At 48.3% G+C, this 17,670-nt stretch overlaps 3 protein-coding genes across 3 annotated transcripts; all 3 read right to left on the bottom strand.

Moving 5' to 3' along the window:
- Positions 1-10,002: 10,002 nt before the first annotated feature.
- Positions 10,003-10,592, bottom strand: LOC126964894 (histone H3). Its single transcript, XM_050808210.1, has one exon. The coding sequence runs from the start codon at positions 10,539-10,541 to the stop codon at positions 10,131-10,133; it is 411 nt and encodes a 136-aa protein (XP_050664167.1). The 5' UTR covers positions 10,542-10,592; the 3' UTR covers positions 10,003-10,130.
- A 3,340-nt stretch (positions 10,593-13,932) lies between these two features.
- LOC126964892 (histone H1B-like) lies at positions 13,933-14,971 on the bottom strand. The gene has a single exon (XM_050808208.1). The coding sequence runs from the start codon at positions 14,969-14,971 to the stop codon at positions 14,225-14,227; it is 747 nt and encodes a 248-aa protein (XP_050664165.1). The 3' UTR covers positions 13,933-14,224.
- A 1,152-nt stretch (positions 14,972-16,123) lies between these two features.
- Positions 16,124-16,514, bottom strand: LOC126964910 (histone H4). Its single transcript, XM_050808226.1, has one exon. It carries the CDS (start codon positions 16,486-16,488, stop codon positions 16,177-16,179), a length of 312 nt encoding a protein of 103 aa, XP_050664183.1. The 5' UTR covers positions 16,489-16,514; the 3' UTR covers positions 16,124-16,176.
- Between the last annotated feature and the right edge of the window lie 1,156 nt (positions 16,515-17,670).

A 17,670-nucleotide genomic window follows, 5' to 3' on the forward strand; every position in this document is an offset into this window, starting at 1 on the left:
TGTGTTTATGATTGCATGTATGTGTGTTTGTATGTATGTACGTAGTGTAAATGTTTGTGTGCATGTATGTTTGTGTTTGTGTCTGTTTGTGGAGTGTGTTTGTGATTGTGTAAGTGGTGTATGTCAGTCCGTCAGTCAGTCCGTGTGTGAGTGAGTGTAGTGAAGCGATTACAGGACGAGGACTAACGTCTCGTCGGGTATCAAAACAATGTGTGGTGTATCTAGGGTGCGGGCCGCTGGCCATCGTCAGAGTGACGAGTGCCAGTGGTTTGCGGCGGTTGACCGCGCCTACGCCTGCGAAGGCGGTGTATGCGTGTCTGTGTCTGTGTTTGTGTGGGTGTCGCGTTCGCGATGGTGATGTCGTCATCCGGGTCTACCGTTACATGTCTGGGACGTCTTATTGGGTTGAGACTATGGTGAAGGGGGGTGTACCCGCATGCCTTCCTAACCAAGATGTTGGGATGGTTAGGCGCCTTGTCAAAGAAGCGTCGCGAAATCTCTTTAAAGTGTTGAGCTATTGTCGGAAGCTCTAGGTCGCGGTGAAGGTCAACGTTTCGGATGAACCACGGGGCTCCAGTTGCCATGCGCGTGAATTTATTTTGAACTACTTGTAAACGACGTAAGTAGCTCGGTCGGGTGTGCGCGAAAACGACGCTTGCGTATGACAGTATGGGCCGTACGATGGTTTTGTACAGCGTCACTGTGTTTGAGCGGAAGTTTGCTTCGCCCACACACAAGTGGATAGAGGCGACTGAGGACAAATCTGGCTCTATTGCATACCGTATCAATATGTTTCTTGAAGTTCATATTGCTGTTGAACGTGACTCCTAAGTATTTGTAATCCTTCACCCACGGTATGGGTGTTTCATACAGTTTAATAACGTCGGTCGGTTGTTTTTTAGCGCGGATGCTATTCGTGTTACCGAAGAGTACCGCTGCACTCTTGGTGGGGTTCACTTCAATCCGCCATTTTCTGAACCAGTTGCCTAGTTCATCGACGGCGGCTTGAAGCACTTTAATGTTCTTGCTCAAAGTTGAGCGGATGGAGCCGAAGTAGAGTGCCGTGTCGTCAGCGTACTGAGCGAGCTGGACACTCGGAAACTTGGGAATGTCGCTCGTGAAGAGCGAGAAAAGAGTGGGAGAGAGGACCGAGCCCTGTGGCACGCCAGACCTGATGGGTCTGGGTGAGGATAGGGTGCCCTCTACTCGATATCGGAAGGAGCGATCGGTAAGGTAGGCTCGAATGATGCGCACGAGCCTGTCTGGCACTCCCAGTTGATACAGCTTGAATACTAAGCCGTTGTGCCATACCTTGTCGAAGGCCTTCGCGACATCGAAAAACACGGCTGCCGTGGTAGCGTGAAATTGACGCCGTATGAGAATGTACTCGGTGAGTCGGTGAGCCTGCTGGGGACACGAGTGAGCGGTTCTGAATCCGAACTGTATGTCGGGTATCAGGTTAAGCTCCGCGATGTAATGATTAAGACGCGCGAGAATTAATCTTTCGTAAAGTTTCCCGATCGAGTTAATTAAACTAATAGGCCTATAGCTACTCGGATTAGCTTTAGGTTTATTGGGTTTTGGGATACCGATAACAATGGAATCCTTCCATTGTTCGGGGAACGCGCTATTAGACAATAGAATATTAAAAATGGTAACCAATAAAGTAATAAGGGTCGAGGGTAGGATTTTAAGAACCCTATTGTTTATAGTGTCGGGCCCCGGGGCCTTCTTGGAGTGAAGCTCCTTAATGATTAGTTTCACCTCTTCGTAAGAGGTGGGTTTTATTACGTCGCCTGAAGGGCTCAGAGCGGAGCGACGTTCAACTTCACGATCAACTTCGTCAACGTGTGTCGGGTCGGCTGCTGCATTTGGAGAGCACTGACTCTCGAGACTATCGGCGAGGCATTCAGCCTTCTCTTCGTCATCGAGCGCCGGCTGCAGTCCCGGTCTGTCCAAAGGAGGCATGACAGTGGGCGGCTCCTGTTTGAACGCGCGAGGCAGCTTCCAGAAAGCCACATGTGATGGCTTAAGGTTGCCGAGCAAGCGGTCCCAACGTTCGCCGCGGAGTTCCGCGATACGTTCCCGTACCACCCGCTGTAGGTAGCGGAGTTGGCGCCTATTCTCGACCGACGGATACCTGTCGTAGAGTCTAGTGGCTCTGTGCTTCTGTGTGAGTAAGTTCCTGACCTCTGGAGGCAGGTTTAGGCGATGCGGTTGCATCGTCGGAACCTGCCTGGAGCAGGCCTTGATCCTACTCTGTATGTGTGACGTCACATGAGAGATAGCACTGTGAGCCGTGTCGACCGAGTCGATGACGTCCGGTATACGGTCAAGGTCGTCGGACTTGATAGACTCGAGATCCTTTTCCAGCCGTTGCCAGTCGATCACTGTTTTCGTCGGTGGTTGAAAATTAACCGGTGGGCCTAGATTTAGGACGACGGGCCGGTGGTCTGACTCTAATTCGTGAAGAACCTCGATTGAATTTACATTGAGCGTTACGTTTTTAAGTAACGCAACGTCTAGAATGTCGGGTCGGTGCGCGACGTTATCCGGATAACGTGTTGGTTCGTCGGGTGCTATTACTGAAAAGTTCCGCGTGTCTGTGAGAGAGTCTAATAAAATTCCGTTTCTATTTGTGGCTCTACTGTTCCAGCTCGAGTGTTTGGCGTTAAGATCGCCGCCCACTATGACTGCGGCCCCGTGGCCGAGTAATGCTTCTATATCTGTGTCTAATATTTGTTTGTTCGGCGGAAGATAAGCTGAAATAACAGTGATCGGCTGGTGATTCGCCATACTGACCCGGATGGCAGAGGCCTCGATGTTAGTGAGGACCGGAGGATCTATAGGTATACAGTGTAGAGACCTTTTAAAATAAATGAGGGTGCCGCCCATACGGGTGGTGCGATCATTCCTAACTAAGTTATAATTAGCGATACGCGGATCGCGTATACGTGGTTTTAAAAATGTCTCTTGCACTAAGAATAGGTCTAATTGATGTTCGTGAGCGAACTCCTTCACCAAGTCTAGTTGAGGCTTAAGGCCTTGGGCGTTAAAATACGCTATACGGAGCGTATGTGGTTTTACCCGTCCGCTTACGTAATTAGGCATCGCGAATGTTGTTTTTATACTTAAGCCCTATATCGGTGAGGGCACGGAATATTTTGCCGTTGTCTGCCATAACTTGCAGGAGCGACGGCGGGTCTTCCCGGACAGCATCGAGCCTGCTGGCCAGGGCTGTTATTTCGTCAATGTCGAACATCTCTGACAGTTCGAACATGAACGCAAAGGTGCTGTCGCCTTTGCTACCTGTTGCCGCGGACGCGGGCGCCGGTGGCCTCGGTCGCGGGACCGACGCCGCCGGGTGGGACGCTAGCGGAGGCCGGAGGGGCGCGGGGGCCGCGAGAGTGGCCTCTGTGGCAGCGTTGGCAGCCGGAGGAGACCTCGCCCAGGCGTTTACCTTCGGAGGCGGCGCAGGTTTGAAGGTTGGAGTGAACTCCACCTTCTCTGCTCTGCCTTGCGGCTGGCGGCGACCTGGGTGCCGCTTGTGTTTGGGTGCCTTGGGACACCCGCGATAGCTCGCGGGGTGCCCCTTCTCCCCGCACAAGACGCAGGCCGGGGGCTCCGCGCATTGCGCTGGTCGAGGGCACTCTGGCGTGCCGTGTTTCCCGAGGCACTTCACACACCTCGGGGTGTGTTCGCAATTTCGTGCCGAGTGCCCGTATAGTTGGCATCTGTGGCACTGACCGGGCCCCCCGCGGTTGCGAGGAGCTTCGGTACGGATGCCCTGAAGGGAACAAACCGATTTTATATTGAAGATTTCCTTTCCCTCTTGCGTGAGGTCGAGGACTACGAGAACCATGTTAAATGGTTGTTTATTGTTGGTTCCGCGCATACGGTGCACCTCGTGTGCAGGGTAACCCTGTTCTTTGAGGTCCGACAGAATGTCGGCCTCGTCTAGCTCTTTGGGGACGTTTCTAATAACGACCCTCAGACGCTTCTCCTCAGGCAGGGCGTACGTGTGGAAACCCACACTCAGCTCTCTAAGAAGAGATGTCAGGGCGCGGTGGTCCGCTACCTCTCTGGTCTCTAGTTTGATTAGAGATTGGTACGCCCTCGCCTGGAAGGAGAGCGTCTTCGGGATCCTGTTTTTGACGGTTAACCATCGGCCTCGGTCCCCTATAAAAATAGGAGGCGGGCGCTTGGTCGGAGGCGGTACGCGGGCTTTAGCGGGCGCGGGCGCGGACGCGGGAGCGGAGCCAGTCGTGGCCGCGGCTTTCTTCGCGGGTGTGCTATCCAGAGAAGGCGATTCACGACCGCGCTTCTTCTTGCGACTGACGGTGATGAAGCCGTCAGCATCCGACGCGACACTCTCCGCTCTCGACGGTAGAGCGGTTTCCGGCCGGGCCGGTGAAGCACTGGAAGCCTGAGGGGCTACCGTGCGGTCAGGACTGACCGCGGGGACCATAGGGGTCGCCTGCGCGTCAAAGTACGCCTGAAGGACAGGCGGACGGGCTGATCGGGTGATCACTTTCCTCGGTTTGACCGAGGCCACGGAGCTTGCGTCGGACGCATTGCCTATCTCCATTTCGGATTCCCCGTCGGAACTCGAAACGTCAGATGACGATTTATAGTTTTTAGATTTGGATTTCGCTGTCTGCATATCTATCGTTTCCTTTATTAACGGAGCGATCTTCTCCGTAAATAACTTGTCTAGCAGGGCGCTTAGAAGGCCCTCGTCGGCAACCATTGGTGAAGCCATGGTTGTTGTTAATAAGTTAAGCGGGTGACAACCCCCGCTGCCCGAGTCAGGCAGAGGGGGAATATAATGATAAAGTGGACAACTATACTTTTGTTGTACACTTGCACATTAATAAAATACTATTAATAATAATGAAATATACAAAAATTAAAAGAAATTAATAATAATAATTAAGCCTAAAACTTAGCTTTGCTGGATGTAGACTGGCTGGGCCGGAACCCCGATGTACGCTGTGCAGGCCCCCACGGAGAAGACACACACGGCACGATCTGCAACACTCACAACACACACGATTAGCGTGCAGAATCGCTAAACACAGCACAGGTGCTAACTAACACGATCGTAATACCGGGTAATTAACACTTATTATAACTTAGCTACGTTCCGCGAAGGAACGTAACAGGTGCGAGACTCAAAGAGTCCCGAACAATGGCGCGCGATAACAATAGCTAGCCCAGGTGGCCTGAGCAGATAGTGCGATAACGCAGGTAATAAAATATACGAAGGAGGACAGATAACGCGGCACGTGTGCTCGCGTCGCCTGCCTGAATCGAACTCTACCTCTACCCAGTCTGGTGTCTTTTTTTTTTTTTTTTTTGAGAGGAGGAAATACTGTTACGTATTTACGCCCCGGAACGGGGCGTAATATGTCGGACTCGAGTGTCCGCGTAAGCGGACACCCCATACCGACTAAAACCTCCTCTGTGCTGTTAGCAGCTCTGGCTTTCACAGCGAAGTAGGACGTGGGCCGTGGAGGCCGCAAAGACTACGCAACAACAGTCGCGGGGCGTCTCCTAAGGAGACTCGAACCTCAGACCGGCTGTGTGCTTGTGGGAAGGAGAGAGAATGAAAATGAAGATGAAATGAAGATGTAAGATGAAAAGGTGATAAGAGCACACTCGCCGGCGAGTGTGGTGATGTTTTGTGTAATGTATGTAAGTGTGTATGTATGTGTTTATGATTGCATGTATGTGTGTTTGTATGTATGTACGTAGTGTAAATGTTTGTGTGCATGTATGTTTGTGTTTGTGTCTGTTTGTGGAGTGTGTTTGTGATTGTGTAAGTGGTGTATGTCAGTCCGTCAGTCAGTCCGTGTGTGAGTGAGTGTAGTGAAGCGATTACAGGACGAGGACTAACGTCTCGTCGGGTATCAAAACAATGTGTGGTGTATCTAGGGTGCGGGCCGCTGGCCATCGTCAGAGTGACGAGTGCCAGTGGTTTGCGGTGGTTGACCGCGCCTACGCCTGCGAAGGCGGTGTGTGCGTGTCTGTGTCGGTGTTTGTGTGGGTGTCGCGTTCGCGATGGTGATGTCGTCATCCGGGTTTACCGTTACGTGTCTGGGACGTCTTATTGGGTTGAGACTATGGTGAAGGGGGGTGTACCCGCATGCCTTTCTAACCAAGATGTTGGGATGGTTCGGCGCCTTGTCAAAGAAGCGTCGCGAGATCTCTTTAAAGTGTTGAGCTATTGACGGAAGCTCTAGGTCGCGGTGAAGGTCAACGTTTCGGATGAACCACGGGGCTCCGGTTGCCATGCGCGTGAATTTATTTTGAACTACTTGCAAACGACGTAAGTAGCTCGGTCGGGTGTGCGCGAAAACGACGCTTGCGTATGACAGTATGGGCCGTACGATGGTTTTGTACAGCGTCACTTTGTGTTTGAGCGGAAGTTTGCTTCGCCCACACACAAGTGGATAAAGGCGACTGAGGACAAATCGGGCTCTATTGCATACCGTATCGATATGTTTCTTGAAGTTCATATTGCTGTTGAACGAGACGTGTTTCATACAGTTTAATAACGTCGGTCGGTTGTTTTTTAGCGCGGATGCTATTCGTGTTACCGAAGAGTACCGCTGCACTCTTGGTGGGGTTCACTTCAATCCGCCATTTTCTGAACCAGTTGCCTAGTTCATCGACGGCGGCATGAAGCACTTTAATGTTCTTGCTCAAAGTTGAGCGGATGGAGCCGAAGTAGAGTGCCGTGTCGTCAGCGTACTGAGCGAGCTGGACACTCGGAAACTTGGGAATGTCGCTCGTGAAGAGCGAGAAAAGAGTGGGAGAGAGGACCGAGCCCTGTGGCACGCCAGACCTGATGGGTCTGGGTGAGGATAGGGTGCCCTCTCCTCGATATCGGAAGGAGCGATCGGTAAGGTAGGCTCGAATGATGCGCACGAGCCTGTCTGGCACTCCCAGTTGATACAGCTTGAATACTAAGCCGTTGTGCCATACCTTGTCGAAGGCCTTCGCGACATCGAAAAACACGGCTGCCGTGGTAGCGTGAAATTGACGCCGTATGAGAATGTACTCGGTGAGTCGGTGAGCCTGCTGGGGACACGAGTGAGCGGTTCTGAATCCGAACTGTATGTCGGGTATCAGGTTAAGCTCCGCGATGTAATGATTAAGACGCGCGAGAATTAATCTTTCGTAAAGTTTCCCGATCGAGTTAATTAAACTAATAGGCCTATAGCTACTCGGATTAGCTTTAGGTTTATTGGGTTTTGGGATACCGATAACAATGGAATCCTTCCATTGTTCGGGGAACGCGCTATTAGACAATAGAATATTAAAAATGGTAACCAATAAAGTAATAAGGGTCGAGGGTAGGATTTTAAGAACCCTATTGTTTATAGTGTCGGGCCCCGGGGCCTTCTTGGAGTGAAGCTCCTTAATGATTAGTTTCACCTCTTCGTAAGAGGTGGGTTTTATTACGTCGCCTGAAGGGCTCAGAGCGGAGCGACGTTCAACTTCACGATCAACTTCGTCAACGTGTGTCGGGTCGGCTGCTGCATTTGGAGAGCACTGACTCTCGAGACTATCGGCGAGGCATTCAGCCTTCTCATCGTCATCGAGCGCCGGCTGCAGTCCCGGTCTGTCCAAAGGAGGCATGACAGTGGGCGGCTCCTGTTTGAACGCGCGAGGCAGCTTCCAGAAAGCCACATGTGATGGCTTAAGGTTGCCGAGCAAGCGGTCCCAACGTTCGCCGCGGAGTTCCGCGATACGTTCCCGTACCACCCGCTGTAGGTAGCGGAGGTGGCGCCTATTCTCGACCGACGGATACCTGTCGTAAAGTCTAGTGGCTCTGTGCTTCTGTGTGAGTAAGTTCCTGACCTCTGGAGGCAGGTTTAGGCGATGCGGTTGCATCGTCGGAACCTGCCTGGAGCAGGCCTTGATCCTACTCTGTATGTGTGACGTCACATGAGAGATAGCACTGTGAGCCGTGTCGACCGAGTCGATGACGTCCGGTATACGGTCAAGGTCGTCGGACTTGATAGACTCGAGATCCTTTTCCAGCCGTTGCCAGTCGATCACTGTTTTCGTCGGTGGTTGAAAGTTAACCGGTGGGCCTAGATTTAGGACGACGGGCCGGTGGTCTGACTCTAATTCGTGAAAAACCTCGATTGAATTTACATTGAGCGTTACGTTTTTAAGTAACGCAACGTCTAGAATGTCGGGTCGGTGCGCGACGTTATCCGGATAACGTGTTGGTTCGTCGGGTGCTATTACTGAAAAGTTCCGCGTGTCTGTGAGAGAGTCTAATAAAATTCCGTTTCTATTTGTGGCTCTACTGTTCCAGCTAGAGTGTTTGGCGTTAAGATCGCCGCCCACTATGACTGCGGCCCCGTGGCCGAGTAATGCTTCTATATCTGTGTCTAATATTTGTTTGTTCGGCGGAAGATAAGCTGAAATAACAGTGATCGGCTGGTGATTCCCCATACTGACCCGGATGGCAGAGGCCTCGATGTTAGTGAGGACCGGAGGATCTATAGGTATACAGTGTAGAGACCTTTTAAAATAAATGAGGGTGCCGCCCATACGGGTGGTGCGATCATTCCTAACTAAGTTATAATTAGCGATACGCGGATCGCGTATACGTGGTTTTAAAAATGTCTCTTGCACTAAGAATAGGTCTAATTGATGTTCGTGAGCGAACTCCTTCACCAAGTCTAGTTGAGGCTTAAGGCCTTGGGCGTTAAAATACGCTATACGGAGCGTATGTGGTTTGACCCGTCCGCTTACGTAATTAGGCATCGCGAATGTTGTTTTTATACTTTAGCCCTATATCGGTGAGGGCACGGAATATTTTGCCGTTGTCTGCCATAACTTGCAGGAGCGACGGCGGGTCTTCCCGGACAGCATCGAGCCTGCTGGCCAGGGCTGTTATTTCGTCAATGTCGAACATCTCTGACAGTTCGAACATGAACGCAAAGGTGCTGCCGCCTTTGCTACCTGTTGCCGCGGACGCGGGCGCCAGTGGCCTCGGTCGTGGGACCGACGCCGCCGGGCGGGACGCTAGCGGAGGCCGGAGGGGCGCGGGGGCCGCGAGAGTGGCCTCTGTGGCAGCGTTGGCAGCCGGAGGAGACCTCGCCCAGGCGTTTACCGTCGGAGGCGGCGCAGGTTTGAAGGTTGGAGTGAACTCCACCTTCTCTGCTCTGCCTTGCGGCTGGCGGCGCCCTGGGTGACGCTTGTGTTTGGGTGCCTTGGGACACCCGCGATAGCTCGCGGGGTGCCCCTTCTCCCCGCACAAGACGCAGGCCGGGGGCTCCGCGCATTGCGCTGGTCGAGGGCACTCTGGCGTGCCGTGTTTCCCGAGGCACTTCACACACCTCGGGGTGTGTTCGCAATTTCGTGCTGAGTGCCCGTATAATTGGCATCTGTGGCACTGACCGGGCCCCCCGCGGTTGCGAGGAGCTTCGGTACGGATGCCCTGAAGGGAACAAACCGATTTTATATTGAAGATTTCCTTTCCCTCTTGCGTGAGGTCGAGGACTACGAGAACCATGTTAAATGGTTGTGCTCCGCGCGCAATCGCCCTTCTATATATAGGCAAAGTTTCGATGCGATGCGAACGAGACGGACTGACGTTTTTATATACATCTGGTCTCCCCTCTCTGTCGAACTGCTGCGAACACGGTCCGAGGCGGGCAAGGAGGGGGGGGGGATTGTGGCTAAGCACGTTTAATGTAATAATAATGATATTCAAACATGTAATAACTTTACCAAAAAATCTATTTTACTTTTTATATATATATATATATGTATATATATATTATATACATATAAAAATGTACATCTATAATTATATAATATGTAGGAAGTACTTATTTGTTTAGCATTAAGGAAGTATTCCTTGCAGAAGGTGTGAGTGTCAATCATTTATAAAATAGAACATCTCTCTAATAATACTAGTAAAACTAGGCGCACACCAAACGTACTATTAAAACGTAGAAATATCATTATACATTAATTTCAACAATCATATTTATTGATTATCGATCGCATCCGAATACTTTTGCGGCCCTGAAAAGGGCCTTTTGTTTTTGTTTCTATCTGGCGTTGCTCGTAACTAAACCAAAATAGGTAGATGTTTTTTAGGCACGTTCTCCGCGAATTCTACGCGCCAACTGTATGTCTTTCGGCATAATTGTAACGCGTTTCGCGTGGATGGCGCACAGATTGGTGTCCTCGAACAGTCCCACCAGGTACGCCTCGCTCGCCTCCTGGAGGGCCATCACGGCGGAGCTCTGGAAACGGAGATCGGTCTTGAAGTCCTGAGCGATCTCACGAACGAGACGCTGGAACGGCAACTTGCGGATCAGCAGCTCGGTACTCTTCTGGTAGCGACGGATCTCGCGCAGAGCGACAGTGCCGGGCCTGTAGCGATGGGGCTTCTTGACGCCACCGGTGGCCGGCGCGCTCTTGCGGGCGGCCTTCGTTGCCAACTGCTTGCGCGGCGCCTTACCTCCGGTCGACTTGCGGGCAGTCTGCTTGGTGCGAGCCATTGTTGTTCAATTCAAAATTAACAAACGAGAACGACGATTACAATTACGTTGATACGCGACGACGGCAGAATGTCGAATGTGCTAGTGGACGCAAAAAAAAAAAAAAAATTCAAATTCAAGATTCCTATATTTGGTATTAAATACATTTTACAAAATTACTTAAATCTACTTATTAAAGCAATTTACAATTAAGCCTTATATATGTAGGTATCAGAAAACTTATTTCTAAAACCCTATCTACGTATTGAGGGATAAAACTTTATTATGCTTAAAAACTAATACATGAGGTTTGTGGGGGGGGGAATCCAGGAAACTGGGAAAACCTGGCTATTTGCTATTGATATAACGTAATATTAATCGTAACCTATCACTTAACCTAACTTAAGACTAATGACTAGAACTTAAAACTAACTTAAAAACTAAGGTAAATAAATACATAGATATGTATACATACATATATAACATAAATATAAGAGGGGGGGGAAGGGGGGGGGGTTCTTGGGAAAGGGAAGGAGGGAGAGGGAATAGGAGGCCAGTTTTCGCCGTTATTTAATTCTTATAACTAAACCAATTTACAATATATTGGTTTTACATTTATTCAGACCTAGCTAGAACTCTGTGTGCGTGAGTGTGTGTTTGTCTATACGCTAGTGTTCTGTGAGCTCTAACCAGTTGTGATGTGGTAATGCATGTTTATAACGTTTTATGCTGAGGCAATACTCTGTGAGTGACTTACGACTACAAGTCGACCGGAGGGCGGGGTTTATTCCGTCCTTCAGTCGGCGTAGCCCTCTGTAGAAGTTATGAGATATCTCTTGTATGTGTTGTTCTAGTGTTGGGATGTTTTTCTTTACATGAAGTCGTTTAAGATTTGTACGCGGGTGGGTCCGGTAGATGGTTTTAAGGGGTCTATTTTGCACAGTTTGTAGTTTACGATAATTGTTTTGATTTGTGTTAATCCATACCGGACTTGCGTATGTCATGACCGGGCGTATGTACGACTGGTATAGAAGACGCTTGTTACTAGTTGAGAGAGTTTTTCTTTTTTTTTTTTTTGCGCCCGAGCAAGGGAATGGGCTACCCTCCGGGATAACGACGGGAGGGAGGTGGTGAATGCTCATGCATACCAACGCAGCCTAAGTCTGCGTTGGTTATGTGGGACTCACGTGAAACCTAGGTGCCTACCCACTAAACACCACCTGCAGTTGGCTTTGGGCAGGTGCCCTCTAAGCCTTCATCGAAGGCGACCTTCTCATGGGGAGAGAGAGGCGCAAGCGGCACTCCCTATGGAGTTTCCGCTGGGATATTGCACAGAGGGTGCTATCTAATTGGGACTTGATAAAGTGGACAACTATACTTTTGTTGTACACTTGCACATTAATAAAATACTATTAATAATAATGAAATATACAAAAATTAAAAGAAATTAATAATAATAATTAAGCCTAAGACTTAGCTTTGCTGGATGTAGACTGGCTGGGCCGGAACCCCGATGTACGCTGTGCAGGCCCCCACGGAGAAGACACACACGGCACGATCTGCAACACTCACAACACACACGATTAGCGTGCAGAATCGCTAAACACAGCACAGGTGCTAACTAACACGATCGTAAAACCGGGTAATTAACACTTATAATAACTGAGCTACGTTCCGCGAAGGAACGTAACAGGTGCGAGACTCAAAGAGTCCCGAACAATGGCGCGCGATAACAATAGCTAGCCCAGGTGGCCTGAGCAGATAGTGCGATAACGCAGGTAATAAAATATTCGAAGGAGGACAGATAACGCGGCACGTGTGCTCGCGTTGCCTGCCTGAATCGAACTCTCTTTCACTTTACCGCCCTTGCCGCGACCAGACATTGTTTATTAGATTTGATGAACTGAAATGAACGAACGAACGAATATAATATTCGTTCGAGCACAGTCACGACTCACGAATCAGTAAAAACGACGCTCGCAGTCGCGACTCATATTTATAGGCACGCCGCTGTACTCGCACGTGAGGTGGGGTGGGGTGTGGCGGGGTGGGGACGGACGGACGGACGGAATCGCAGGAGTCGGGCAGTCGGGCGGAGCGGGAAGAATGGATGAAGGAATGGTGATCATGATTACATAGGATTGAGAGAGATCCTGCATAGCAATAATAGTGGATTTGCAGAGAGAGAGAGAGAGAGAGAGAGGGAGAGAAGAAGAAGAAAAAAATGGCGTGGTGCGGGTGGCGGTGGGGGTGGTTCGTGAGAGAGGCAGTCGATGACGATGATTATTTGGGTCAGACGGGGTGGTGTTTTTTATGTCGCGGCGTGGGTGTGGTGTGGTGTGGTGTTGTGCGGTGTGATGGTGGTGTCGTATGCGTGGTGATGGTTGATAGTGATAGTGATAGTGGTCGTCGATCAGTTCTTGTGAATAGATGATCGCTATGACTAGGTTCACAGTGATCGAGTGGGTCGACATCGAATACCTACCTATTGAAGGTATTTATATCATTACTTATAGATATTGTTTCACATTCTTAAGATAGGTCGTTCGTTTATTTATTTCAATTCAATTGATTACCTACCTAGCAATTTATATCAGTAGGTTACGCTTACGCTTTACAACAGCATAATCGATCTCTAATTTCATAATTTATATGCTATATTATTATGATAATTACTATTAGGTACTTGCATAATCTGCCACTAGAGATTACTAAAAAAAAAAAAAAAAAAAAAAAAAAAAAATTCCATAGATAGGTTATTATTCAATAAAATAACAATATCGATCGCCATTTCAGATCATACAACAAAATAGGTACGTTCGCGCGTGCACAAAAATAAAAAAATAAAATATACCTAACTATGTCGGCTCAGCTTAGAGCGAGTGTGACCTTCGAAAAACAAATTGCGCAGTTCGGGAAGTATTTAGGTACTCAAAATAGGCGTAATTGTGTATGATAATATTGCGACATGGTAATATTAATTTGTTAATGAATGAGATAGGAAAATAATATTCTTTCGTATATTTTCGTGTGTTTATCTCAGTTAGTTGGTGAAAAAAAAAATATATATATATATATATATATATATATTTTTATACTGTTGAATACTTAGCTGCTCGCTCAAAATAGGCATAATATTGTAATCGTTGTAAAATTTTAATATTACGTTTTAAGTAAAATGAAATAACACCTACATTATTTACTGTATAATATGTGTGTGTGTGTGTGTATGTATGTATGTATGTATATACGTATTTTTAGACCTAATTTTAATGTTGGTGACCTTCGAAAAATAAATTGCGCAGTCCGGGAATATTTTCATATTTTATATTCTTATTATTACTGTATTTCATGTACTCACTTTTTATTGTTATATATTATAGGGTATATGATATATATATATATATATATATATATATTTATTTATTTATTTTTATTTATTTTTTTATTTTTTTTTTCTTTCAATATTATTATGCAGTACTTGTTTACAACGATAATATTTCGTAGAAATTACGTAGTAGTACTGTACACCTAGTTGTAATGCAGGTGAACAGAACTGAGATTAAGGAAGATAGATATTGTTAGCCCTGAAAAGGGCATTTTGGCGTTCGCGAAGCGATCCCCCTCCGTCCCTCGCGTCTCGATGCGCCTCGTAGTCTTCGCAGTGTGACACTGTATAACTTTTTATAATCATATAGCGTGACTCACTTCTTGGACGCGCCCGACGCCTTCTTCGAGGCCTGGGCCTTCGATTTGGGCGTAGCGGCGGACGCCTTCTTAGGTTTGGGCGCTTTAGGTTTCTTTGTGGGCGGTTTGGCACTCCTCTTCGCTTTGGGTGCGGCGGCCGCGGCCGCGGAGCCCTTTCCACCTCTCGCCGCCGGCTTCTTCGCGGACGCGGGCTTCTTTTTTGCGGCCGCCGCCGCCTTCTTCTCCTTGGGGGTTGCCGGGGCGCCACCCTTGCCGCTCTTCGTGGGCGACGAATCGGAGGCCACCTTCTTGGTCCTGCCGCCGGCCGAAGCGGACGCGGCCCTCTTCGAGGAGGCCGACTTCGCCTTGCTCTTGGCGGCCGCGGCGCTCGGCGCCTTACCGCTCGAAGGTTTCTTCGCGGCGGGTGCCTTCTTCGATTCCAACTTGAACGAACCGGACGCGCCCTTGCCCTTGGTCTGTATCAAGGCACCGGTTTCGACGGCGCTCTTTAGATACTTTCTTATGAAAGGTGCCAACTTCTCGGCGTCCACCTTGTAGGTAGCCGAGATGTACTTTTTGATCGCCTGCAGCGAGGAACCGCTACGCTCCTTGAGCTCCTTAATCGCGGACGTCACCATCTCGGAAGTCTTGGGGTGTGTCGGTTTCGCCTTGGGTTTCTTCGCGCCGGCGCCTGCCGATTTTGGTGCTTTCTTCGCAGGTGTTGCGGGCGCGGGTGATTCTGTTGCTACTGCCGTATCTGCCATTTTTTTTATATAACAATAAAACACACACGTACGCACAAAAATAAGTAAGTAATACTTTAGTACAGTCCTAAACCGTGTTCGAGTAAACGTCATTCGTTGTCGCTCCGACCTATGCCGTGTGGACAGCAACCGCGAAGAGTTGCGTTTTCTCGCAAACGCTCGGTCTACTTTTCACTAGAAGGCCTCCGATAAATCTTAAATAATATTCATATGGTATGAAATTATAACACACATGACATACAGATAGACACCTCATGAATACGCTAACCCGCCAGAATGCTCTAGGCGTCGATACGAGCAAGTTTATTCGTTTTATGTCAAAATAAATCGCGTGCATCTCGACGGCTGTGCTGGGTGTTCAGTTTAAAAGTGATTTTTTTCGAATAAAACGAACAATAATCAATCGAATGAATTTTGTTATCAAAAGAGACAGTCCCGCTGTTCGATGAATAGTATTCGTCTTTATGATAATACAATAATTCGACACTATTACGAGGGTGGAAAGTGACGACGTGTAAAACACAACACTCCCGCGAGTCCATCTTTCTAGACTCTCACACTGCCTCGATCCCGGTTGTTGTTGTAGCCGAGACCAATAAAATATTATCATAACAACGCACTATTCACAAAGCAAAATTTTATAATGACTAATTGAGTCCTTTTCGACATTTTAGATCTCTACTACGCTAGCTAGCTACATACGACAAAAACAGCACAGTACCTAATAATATCGCGATGTGAGCAATGGATTTTGTACAACTCTATATAGATCAGGTACCTGATCTCAAATTAAACTTAATAAGTAGGTATATTATAGTAGAACAAAAGCTCGAGGTGCATATCTTGAGCATAATAATAAACCTTATAAGTGGACCGTATGTATGTTGTCATCTGTATAATAAACTTGTTCATATTATCGTTATGTCCGACTTGACAGACGAAGATTTTGGGTAGTATATAATATGTGTGGTGTGTGTGGGTATGTATGTATGTATGTATGTATGTATGTATGTATGTATGTATGTTTAATTATTACTATAATAATATTATAGAATGAACGTAAAAATATTCTCGTAGAAAATATTATAATAGAGAGTCACGTGACCTCAAATCATCAAAATCGAATCTAATGCGGCCCTGAAAAGGGCTTTTTTAATTTGTTTGTCGTCACGTCACGTTAACAAACAATCAGCGCGATTGCGCGACTAGCCACCGAATCCGTAGAGGGTGCGTCCCTGTCTCTTCAGGGCGTACACGACATCCATGGCGGTGACAGTCTTCCTCTTCGCGTGCTCGGTGTACGTGACGGCGTCGCGGATCACGTTCTCGAGGAACACCTTGAGAACGCCCCGGGTCTCCTCGTAGATGAGACCGGATATACGTTTCACTCCACCCCTGCGCGCCAAACGACGGATCGCGGGTTTCGTGATACCCTGGATGTTATCACGCAGCACCTTCCTGTGGCGTTTCGCTCCACCTTTCCCCAGACCTTTGCCTCCCTTGCCGCGACCAGTCATCTTGAATGTTCAACTACTTGTTCAGAAATCAGACAGCGCTCCGCGCGCTTTTTTTTTTTTTTTTTTTTTTTTTTTTTTTTTTTTTTTTTTTTTTTTTTTTTTTTTTTTTTTTTTTTTTTTTTTTTGCGCCCAAGCAAGGGAATGGGCTACCCTCCGGGATAACGACGGGAGGGAGGTGGTGAATGCTCATGCATGTTATGTGGGACTCACGTGAAACCTAGGTGCCTACCCACTAAACACCACCTGCAGTTGGCTTTGGGCAGGTGCCCTCTAAGCCTTCATCGAAGGCGACCTTCTCATGGGGAGAGAGAGGCGCAAGCGGCACTCCCTATGGAGTTTCCGCTGGGATATTGCACAGAGGGTGCTATCTAATTGGGACTAGTCAGATCAGAAGGATGATCACAAAACAGAGGTGAGTGCGTCTGATTGTCCTCGGCTGCCTCCTTAATCAAGGGATTTGGGTGATTGTCTGAGGACTTAAAGAAAGTTTCAGACAAGCACTTAAGGTGTTGTTGGATGGTGGGGAGCTCTAAGTACCGGTGAAGGTCTGCGTTTCTAACACACCAGTGGGCATTGACAGCCTTACGGCAGAAAATGGATTGAACTGTTTGTAATTTGTCTATAATATTGGGTTTCGCATGAGCGAAAACTGGAGCGGCGTAAGTCAAAACCGGTCGAATGCAAACCTTGAAGAGTGTTCGCTTGTTCCTAAAAGACATTTTACTGTGCCTACCTAACATACTGTTTAGGCGGTACAGATAGAAGCGGGCGGTTCCGGTCACCTTCTTGACGTGAGGCCTGAAGGTGAATTGGGAGTCGAGGGTCACACCCAAGTACTTGGTTGTGGACCTGAAGGGGATAGTTGAGCCTAATAGATGAATGGGTCGATCCCGGCAGAAGCGTCTGCGCTTAAAATCAAAACGGACTGCGGAGCTTTTATCCGGGTTGACCTCAATACGCCATTTCCTAAACCAGTCACCTAGCTCATTAACTGAGCGTTGGAGCCTGGAGAGGACTGAAGAAATCTGTTGGGACTGGACGTAGAGAGCGGTATCGTCTGCGAAAAGAGAGAGTTGGACTCCATTTCTAGGGATGGGAATATCGTTGGTATACGATATGTATAGAAGTGGTGAGAGCACTGAGCCCTGTGGTACCCCAGCCGTGAGCAGGCGAGGGGAGGAG

This window comes from Leptidea sinapis, chromosome 6 (assembly GCF_905404315.1).
Source record: "Leptidea sinapis chromosome 6, ilLepSina1.1, whole genome shotgun sequence".
Lineage (NCBI taxonomy): Eukaryota > Metazoa > Arthropoda > Insecta > Lepidoptera > Pieridae > Leptidea > Leptidea sinapis.

Excerpts from the sequence above, each read along its gene's own strand:
- LOC126964894 (XM_050808210.1), bottom strand. The coding sequence starts at position 10,541 with ATGGCTCGCACCAAGCAGACTGCCCGCAAGTCGACCGGAGGTAAGGCG.
- LOC126964892 (XM_050808208.1), bottom strand. The coding sequence starts at position 14,971 with ATGGCAGATACGGCAGTAGCAACAGAATCACCCGCGCCCGCAACACCT.
- LOC126964910 (XM_050808226.1), bottom strand. The coding sequence starts at position 16,488 with ATGACTGGTCGCGGCAAGGGAGGCAAAGGTCTGGGGAAAGGTGGAGCG.